The 9,511-nt window shown below is 39.1% G+C and overlaps 1 protein-coding gene across 2 annotated transcripts; it reads left to right on the top strand.

Annotated features, from left to right (window-relative positions):
* The first annotated feature begins 67 nt into the window (after positions 1-67).
* ppp1cab (protein phosphatase 1, catalytic subunit, alpha isozyme b) lies at positions 68-7,520 on the top strand. 2 transcript variants are annotated; one of them, XM_026162968.1, is made up of 8 exons: positions 68-323; positions 426-515; positions 1,480-1,611; positions 2,227-2,457; positions 3,300-3,404; positions 5,508-5,731; positions 6,479-6,613; positions 6,705-7,520. In XM_026162968.1, exons 2-8 carry the CDS (start codon positions 461-463, stop codon positions 6,798-6,800), a joined length of 978 nt encoding a protein of 325 aa, XP_026018753.1. In that variant the 5' UTR covers positions 68-323; positions 426-460; the 3' UTR covers positions 6,801-7,520. The 2 variants fall into 2 exon arrangements, with proteins under 2 accessions (XP_026018753.1, XP_026018752.1); XM_026162967.1 differs by having other exon boundaries at positions 68-515.
* The last annotated feature ends 1,991 nt before the right edge of the window (positions 7,521-9,511 follow it).

Raw genomic sequence — 9,511 nt, 5'->3', positions numbered from 1 at the left:
ACAACCAATCAAGGAGTAGATAGGATGTCACAAACGCCGCCTATTTTTAAAGCTAACCAATGGGGGCACGACAGCGGTCAGCCCACTTCCGTTCAACACCGCTTTGAGCTAACGCTCGTCCAGCAGCTTTTTTTGTCGATGGCATGGTGCTAGTAGCTTCCGCACAATAACGTAGTCGAGAAAATACGAATAGACTAAACGAAATTCGGATGCCTAAATGGAATTAGTCGATTAATGTGATTTCCGAAGTACATGACAGCCATCACATCGTTAACATTTCAAAATCTCGCCTCCAATATTGAGGTAGCCGATTCTTCCCCAAGGTTAGCTAGCTAGCGGGCTAACGATAGCCGATTAACACTAAACTAGTTCAGGTAACTATAATTCGGCAACCAGTTAATACCCAGTACCTCTTGAATTCGTAGAAGTTATTAGAAGTCGGCCGGAACAGGGGCAGAACATGGCAGAAGCCGACAAGTTGAACATCGACTCCATTATACAGCGTCTCCTCGAAGGTAAGACCAAGTATTTCGCTCGATATTTATTCAAAGAGGTAGCCATTTTAGCCAACTGCGGCTAGGGAACGGTAGCCGCCAACGCCGTAAAAACAAGTTCAGTTCATCCGGCGCTTCTTGCAAAGAAAGCATAGCACTTAAACGCTCAGTAAATTTAATTTGTTTGAATGTTGTCTTCGGAAATTGAATACAAAAGAGAGGCGGGTTGAATATATATTTTTGAACACAGTTATATATTCGCACCATTTGTATTGTGAGAGTTGGTCTCGTTAAACTTGCATTGAAATATACTATGATGCAGAAATATGCATTATTTTATACTTGTGCAGACATCGTTTGGGTACACACTGAAGTGGTTATACGGTTAAATTTAAAAGGTCACTCCTGTATGCTAGCAGGGTGAGGTCATTTTATTTTGTTGCTTGTAATCACATTTTTATTGTTTTGTAGGACAGAGAGCAAATGCTCCATAACACCAGTAAAATCATCCAGGGTGCTACTGAGTCTTGATTTGTTAACTATCACTGTTCACTATATATAGGTCGACCTCTGGATGCCTCTGAAAATGTCTTTGTCTTTATGTTTGGTTTGGCTGTATTTGGAGCCATACAAGATTCTTCACGAAAAAGTGTGACATTTGCAGATTATGATTATAAATGAGTGCTCTGATTACCACTGTAAAATGTGTAATCCACAGATTTGTTCTCCTTTATTTTGAGATATCTTATTCTAATTATGTTGCTTCTAATCAAGAACATAGCAGATTCACTGCTACAGTGTGCACAAAATGAAATGAGCCAACTGTCCATGGCAGTATGCCCTACAAATTACACTTTAAGCTGCATTTATGCAGAGAGAAATGAGAATAATCACCCAATAGCCACTTGTAATAATTTACCCCTTTCTTATTAAAAACAGTGTAAGAATTTGCTGTTGTTTTCTGACTCATTTTTTCCCCTTACAGTGAAAGGCTCCAGACCTGGCAAAAATGTTCAGCTGACAGAGAATGAAATCCGTGGTCTTTGCCTCAAATCCCGGGAGATCTTCCTCAGCCAGCCAATCCTGCTTGAACTTGAGGCGCCCCTCAAGATTTGTGGTGAGGCTTAAGTGGCGTTCTTTGGAGTCGAGGGAATTCTCGAGGGTGGTCAAACAACATAGCAAGCTGTTGAAGCTTAGAGTGCTGGACCATTATGAGTCAGCTTATGTGCATACTATGCTCTAGTATTCACATGACCAATGCTAAGTTATTATAGTTAATTAAAAACAGACTGGCTCTAAAAAAAAAAAGAAAGTGTTTAATTCTTCATGGCTGTAATCTTGCCACATAAACAACTCACGGGATAAAGTGGTACTGACTTGCTGGTTCAATTCTGTTTTGTACTTTAAGTTTCCCTGGAGTTTTCTGTTGAATGTTAGTTTAAGGAACAGGTTTCAGGAACTGGAACAGTCTGTACTGCAGTAGAAATCATAAGCATCCTTGTACTAAATGCAACCTCATAACAAAACACACACATAAGGTAACTCTGTAATAAGTGTTTATTTAAAATAACACTTTGTCAGTCATGGTATAAAGTGCTAATCTTCAAGGTCTCTAGTCACGTTGTACCTCCATCCAACTCCCTCAGCCTTTGTTGTGCACATATACTGAGCACGATAATCACACCTTTGAACAACATTGCTGTTTCCACTCTAACACTGCTTGTTTCTCTAGGTGATGTTCACGGGCAGTACTATGATCTGCTCAGGCTGTTTGAATATGGAGGCTTTCCACCAGAGAGCAACTACCTGTTCTTGGGCGACTACGTAGACAGAGGCAAGCAGTCCCTGGAGACCATCTGTCTGTTGCTGGCTTACAAGATCAAATACCCAGAAAACTTCTTTCTGCTGAGAGGAAACCACGAGTGCGCCTCTATTAACAGAATATACGGCTTCTACGATGAGTGTAAGTCATGATATATGCACACAGATACAGACAGTAATTTGGAAAGTTGTGCGACTGCTCTCTGTGGTTACCAGTTGAATAGAAAAGTGTAGGCCAACACAGCAGACCTCGGTGTGGTCAAGAGGACACCTTGGTTTTTCTTTTTTGTTTGTTGATACCGAAACTGTAAAAAGAGGAAACACGTGTACACAACATCAAACTTATCATATATAGAAATATATAAAATATAGATAAATAGATGTAGGGTGAGAGAAATGGATGTATATGTGTCTATATCTTAATACATCAAAAGCTAAATAGAATAGAAATGAAAAATAGGAAAGTGTTTCAGCAGCAAAGTGACAGGCAGATGCAGATTTACACATTAAAAACAAGAAGGAAGAGACTGTACAGGGCAGATTTACACATAAGGAGGAAAAAACAAAAGAAACACCAAGTAATTAGTGAAGTAATGTTTATCAGCACTTGCAACAGGTGTGGTGGTTACAGTTTCTTTTTATTATTTTTTTAATTGCGATTAAGAAAATATGCCTGACACTTTGAAATCTGTCTGTAGATTATTAACTAATTAAGTATTCTTAGATTAACAGTGTACACAAGATATCTATTCCCTTGTGAGTTCCTTTAAATTGATGGAGAAACATGGGCAACACTCAGTACTCCGGGCTTCAGGCTAAGGAGCATGATCGGGCAGTGGGAACAGTGATTCAGTCACATGCTTTTTGTTCTATTTAGAGCTCAGCTTATGTAAAATGTGTTTTCAGCTTGAAACAAGTGGCGCTGCTGATTTTATAGCTCTTATGATGAGATTGTGACAGAGTAATTGTAATTTCCTCCCACAGGTAAAAGGCGATACAACATAAAACTGTGGAAGACCTTCACTGACTGCTTCAACTGTTTGCCTGTAGCAGCCATTGTTGATGAGAAGATCTTCTGTTGCCATGGAGGTATCCTCTTCAAACAGTTAATTTGGTTTCTATCCAGAGCGAACACACAAAGACTAGACTCCGCTCTGTTGTATCTGTCAACATATAATGGTCATGGTCTAGCAGGGACCATCTTAATTTGTTAGACTAATTCAATTTTATTTATATAGCACCAAATCACAACAACAGTCGCCTCAAGGCGCATTATATTGCACAGTAGATCATACAATAATAGACACAGAGAAAAACCCAACAATCATATGACCCCCTATGAGCAAGCACTTTGGCGACAGTGGGATGGAAAAACTCCTTTTTAACAGGAAGAAACCTCCAACAGAACCAGGCTCAGGGAGGGGCGGCCATCTGCTGCCACCGGTTGGGGTGACGGTGTTTGTAATTCCTTCTGGATCAGTACACAGATATAGCTAAAAACGGGTACAGCTTTAACAGACTGTCATTTAATACATCAATCCCTTTTGTAATAAGCGTGTACTGTGCAAAGGTCTTGAGCCACCTGTCATTTCTTTATATTTTGCATTAAAGGAGCCAGGATGTCCTGTGCTTTATAAAGTGGTCTTGAGAAACAGTTCTCCAGGCTTTGACAGTCTTTCAAAGTTTTTCTTTGGACACTTGCTGCTGCTTCACTCATTTTCAGTCCAGTCATTGTACCTGATCAATGTCAGAATTATTATTATTTATTAACACTATTATTTATTTAACAAACCTATTTATAATTCAAGCATTAAGAATAAGAACCTAACTCAAGGGATTAATCAAAGTATTTTTGCACCAAAAAGATGATTCCCAAAGAGCTTTTGGATAAAAACTTTGTACATCTTGGGATGGTGTGCAGTGTCTTTTAAAACTTTATTTCTACCACTCTCTGTGGTAGATGTTTTTTTTTTTTTTTAAATCATTTACCAAATGTTATTGATTAATTCAAGCACTTCTTTGTAATCTGTTTGCTGTCATATTTATGTTCAAAATGTGGAAAAAAAAAAAAAAAAAAAAAGTTAAACACATTCTGACACTAGACATTTTCTTAAAACTTCGTATGAAACATTTTCTTATGGATGATTATCATGATGTGATACAGTTCTTAGTTATTACTGCAGTTTATTTTCTTAAACATCCAGACATCTTAGACACTAAATAATTCTTAATCTGTCAGGACCTGTCAATAGGTCCTCAAAGTCAGTGGTAACGAAGCGCCGTGTGCTGCGCTAACACCCAAGTTGAGCAGCCAGCGAAAAACAGCTGCAGTCTGCTTGTACTGCGTAATCTTTTGTGGCCACTCAAGGTCTTCATAGGTTCTGCATTTCCCCGCTCCCTGTCATTCTGCATTTCTGTACCCCCAGTGTACGTTTCATCGTGGCACATGCAAGCTCTCCCCAGTCAGTGCTCTTAGTCGACACAGCAGCAAACAATTTTTTTCCACCGCAAAAGCCGTAGAAAAGAATGGCTTTCAGAGCGTGTGCTGCTTTCTGTATTAAAGGGCCTGTAGGGAGACACTGATGTGCCAGCTGTGCTCTATTCACAAGAGAAATTAGGCTAATTATTGCAGCAGAGGCAGTCATGTCCTGTTGGCACTCTGTCAGATATCCACGGTTACATTCATTAAAAACATCCTACATTATTCAATAGAAAGTACTCATTTAAAAATTTCTTCTTCAGAAACCTAAGTTCTTTATCTTGTGAGGATGTTTCAGGTGGTGTTTGTGCGTTGAAACAGTCGGTGTGAGCAAAACTACCATGGAGTGTCGTGGCTTTGGATTGTAATTCCAGTGATGGGCTTTTCTTAAAAGGAAGCAATCCAGTCTACTTGCATGATGGCGCTATCTTATTAGCTGGGATATGGGTGAAGTTAACATCGGATGACCGGCCTCTCCGTTTTCTGTACCTTCTGATTTAAAAGTTGAGCACTAAATTTACCTTTAAACATCGCCAGAAATATCACAGGGTTTTTGCGGCATGTGATATTCATTTTCTTTTTATGGTTGCTCTTTGAATCTTTTCAGGATGCAAACATTTTTTACAAAAACAAATTCTAAAATCAGATGCTGATTTTTATTTTTTTTTTCCTTCACTACTGAAGTTTAATTCTTGGACATTTATGTTTTCCAGGTCTGTCTCCAGACCTCCAGTCCATGGAGCAGGTGAGAAGGGTCATGCGTCCCACTGATGTTCCTGACCAGGGCCTACTGTGCGACCTGCTGTGGGCAGACCCCGATAAAGATGTGCTGGGCTGGGGTGAGAACGACCGCGGTGTCTCTTTCACTTTTGGTGCAGATGTGGTGACAAAGTTCCTCCACAAACATGACATGGACCTCATTTGTCGAGCCCATCAGGTCAGTACCAAAAAATGTAATTGAATGGTTCAGTTTCATGGTAGTAAAAATGAGTAACACAAGTGAAAGGGTTTGATAACTTACAGGATTTGGTTGAGCCTCATAGTTAAGTGTTTAACTGCTTGGAGTTGATTGGGGATTTTTTTTTCCACCCTTGGTTGCCTTTAAAGATGCTGGAGGGTTGTCTGGTCTTTATTAGAAGTTGCAGCAGGGTACCAGGTATTGTTTTGATCTGACGAGGTGCGAGCTGTTCTATGTCATGTGGGTAAAGGAGCTATTAGCATTGAAGCGGCTCTTCCTTCAAGCTACAAGAAGGCTGCAACATTTATCAAACAATAATTTTACCGATGCTGTTGTGTATTTTAAGAAATGTCATGTGGAAGTGCTGCAGGGGGAAGTGTTTAGATAGTGGCAGTGACACAGCAGCTAAAAACCTTTTAACCATTTAAGCACAATTGGATTTCAGGCCAGCTTCAGCAGCTAAATTTTGATTTTAGTCTTAAGAATATCTTCAATGTGTTGATATTTAGAGTAGTTTCCAGCAGTACTGACGCTGACCTTACATGGCTGCAGTTATCGCTTAGTTTGTGTTCAGCAGTTAGATGTGTTAGCGTAATTTTCTTATTTGTCAAGCTGTGCTAGTAACGGGGCATTTATAATGTCATGTGTTATCATCCGTAGCAGAGTCTATTGTTCTGCTGTGTGCTTGATCCTGTGTGAGAGTTTGCTAACCTGTTTGTTTTTCAGGTGGTTGAGGATGGATATGAATTCTTTGCAAAGAGGCAGCTTGTGACTCTGTTCTCCGCCCCAAACTACTGCGGGGAGTTCGACAATGCCGGCGCTATGATGAGTGTAGATGAGACCCTCATGTGTTCATTCCAGGTAAACTAGAAACTGATTGAACTTGCTAATCTTAAAGGTTGTTGTCATTTTTAACTCATGGTTTTTCTTCTTCTTTATTTTCCTTGTGCAGATCCTCAAACCTGCAGATAAGAAGCTGTTCTATGGTGGGGGCGGGGGCATGGGCTCCGGTCGCCCAGTCACTCCACCTAGGAAAGCTAAGAAATGACACCAGTAGTTTGCCCTTGACCCTTGTCCTGCCCTCTCTACCTCTTCTTCTCCTTTCTTTCACCAAACAGCCAGAAATCAAACCTATACCCAGGGCTTTTATTTCCTTTTTTATCTGTACTTCTTAAAACATTTAATGTTACAGATGGTCTGAGTGAGTGTGCGCGTGTGCAGGCTTACAAACGTCTGCAGGTGAGCATTAAAATCATGTGTGCACGTGTATATTCTGTGTGAGAATATTAGAGATTTATAATCCCTGCTCTCCCCCCCCCCCTTTCTCTGACCACTCTTCCCACTGAAAGGCTGAAACCACATTGTCTGTACAGTAACTTGACTGAAACGACAGGGTTTGGGAGAAGGTGGGAGATTGCTGATGTAATGAATTTGGCAGCAAGCTCTTGTTAGCAGATGGTGTGTACGTACATACTTGTGGAAGGGGGATTTTTTTTTTTTTTTTTTTAAATATATATTATTATTATTTTTTCCCCTGTCCTCTGTACTGTAAAATCGAAAACACAGGTGTGTGCGTGTGTGTGCATGCTGTGTCTTGCCTGTTGGAGTATGATCACAATATGCTTGAACAGGGAGGAGTTTGTCACCTTATCAGAGCGAGCGCACATTTGCACACATGCCCACACACGTGCATATGACTCGTCAGATTCATATGAGCCAGAACTGTTTTAAAAAAAAAAAAAAAAAAAAAAAAGAAGGAAAAAAACCCCCACAAAAAAACAACGACAAATAAAAAAAAAAAACAGTCCAGTTTAGGTTTGTACAGATTTGATTACTTGAAAGATTTTTTGTGAATTCGTTTTGTAGTCTTTCATCAAGTTGACCAATAAAGCGAGAATCTGAGCTGTACTGTCTCTCAGTCGTTTTTCTGTATCTGCTTCGGTATACAATAGTACTTAGTTGCTTGGGCGGTTATTTTAAAGGCTCTAAATGAATTGGGAGGTGACTTTTAATTTCAAACATGATAAATGCATGTATAGACAAATCTTATTAGAATTTTCCTTTTCTTAAGAATGAACAGATTATAAACTCATCTGTCAGTCTCATTTCTTTCTGGTCATATTCTATTTATTCTCTGGTGTAATGGGCTAACTGGTTGGCAGAGGGAGATACTTGTACCCGGAGATTATCTTAGACAATGCATTTCATCACAGAAAAGTTGCAAGTTTTGTTTTTTAAACATGTTCCTGTAAATGTTTCACAATAAAAGTCTTTTCCTAAAAGAGGTTTCTGTGCACTGAAATTCTGGAGGGCTTTTAATTTGAAACAGATATGTGAAGTGTTGTTAAAGAGTAAAGGCAGCAGAGGGTGAAAGTATTTAAATATTACCAGCAATAGCTATCAAACTGAGAATAGGAGAGGGCACAAGGTAATAGGGTAAAGGGCATGAGAAACAAAAGACAAGATAAACTATGTTTATGTTAATGGATATGAAAATATTTGTTAGACTTTAAATTTTCTTCCATTTAACTGTTCTAAAGGTTGATTCTTTATTAAGTCTTTATTATACTTCATCTACACCAGGGGAATATATCTTTTTTTTTTTTTTTTATATATTTTATTTACGAACAAAACAAGACAGCAACTTGGAGACAGATCCAGGACAAGGACATGGTCAACTTACAAACACAGACGATACAATAATCGAAACACGGGGCGAGTGGAGTGCGGATAATGTGCAAGGAACCTCCACATGGGAAGTGTTTCTAACCAAATCCCTCATGGATCGGGTGAAAGATAAAATAGGTGACAACAGCAGCAATAATTATATCAACACACTTACAGTGATACAATTATAGCAAATATAGATGCACATAAGCAAAGGAAGAAAATGACTATATAATATATATATATATATACACACGCATCTAAAAATTGATAAATGAAAGGGGGGAAGAGTAATCAAGCATATCTAATGAGAGCATGGATGATTCTTGGTATAGCAGGTTATTATTTTGACTTCTCAGGTTCTGAATCGCTCCCTGACCTGATCGGAGAGAGCTCTCCAGAACATATCATCGCCAAACAACACAAAATAACCCCCATACCCTAAAGAGAGAGCGTATTTATCAGGTGGCCATTGGTTAATGACTGTTTAATCTGTATTAATTTACTAAGCGTGGTTTATAATGAAGACCTGCCAAAGGTGTGTATCCTACCCATTCTCCTCCAACACATTTATTAGCTTGCTTTCCAAGTTGTCTGTTAGAACAGACGCTTATCTACAGCAGTTTAGAAGCGTTTGGTCGTCAGGAAGAACAGCTCTGTTCTAGGTTGCCCCCTCGACCCAGTGCAGGTGGTAGAAAATAGAAGAACTTTGGCAAAAATAACACAATTTTTGGACAATGTCTCCCACCAAATGCATGAAGCTGTTGCAGAACTGCAGAGCTCCTTTAATGACAGACTGTTGCGTCCTAGGTGCACAAAGGAGTGTTATCGCAGGTCCTTCCTCCCAGCAGCTGTTACACTTTAGACTTTAACCTTCACTGCTCCACAATAAATTATTTAAATCCCTGCTGTTATTGGTACACTTTTTTCATTTTCTGTAAATAGTCTGTGGTTGTTTTTAAAGCATAAGTATGCAGCACTTTTGGTACATTTAAAAAAAAAATCAACCTACTCAGTTGCACATTTCTTTGAATCTGGTTAGGCTATTTTTATCAACTGTACAATACTTTTTTTTCTTATGTTGTACATTTG

This window comes from Astatotilapia calliptera, chromosome 3 (genome assembly GCF_900246225.1).
Source record: "Astatotilapia calliptera chromosome 3, fAstCal1.2, whole genome shotgun sequence".
Classification (NCBI taxonomy): domain Eukaryota; kingdom Metazoa; phylum Chordata; class Actinopteri; order Cichliformes; family Cichlidae; genus Astatotilapia; species Astatotilapia calliptera.
This window is presented reverse-complemented; position numbering and strand designations above follow the sequence as displayed.

Coding starts and splice junctions, on each gene's coding strand:
- ppp1cab (XM_026162968.1), top strand. CDS start 461: ATGGCAGAAGCCGACAAGTTGAACATCGACTCCATTATACAGCGTCTC. Junction 3,405..5,507: donor GATCTTCTGTTGCCATGGAG/GTATCCTCTTCA, acceptor TATGTTTTCCAG/GTCTGTCTCCAGACCTCCAG. Junction 5,732..6,478: donor TCATTTGTCGAGCCCATCAG/GTCAGTACCAAA, acceptor TTTGTTTTTCAG/GTGGTTGAGGATGGATATGA.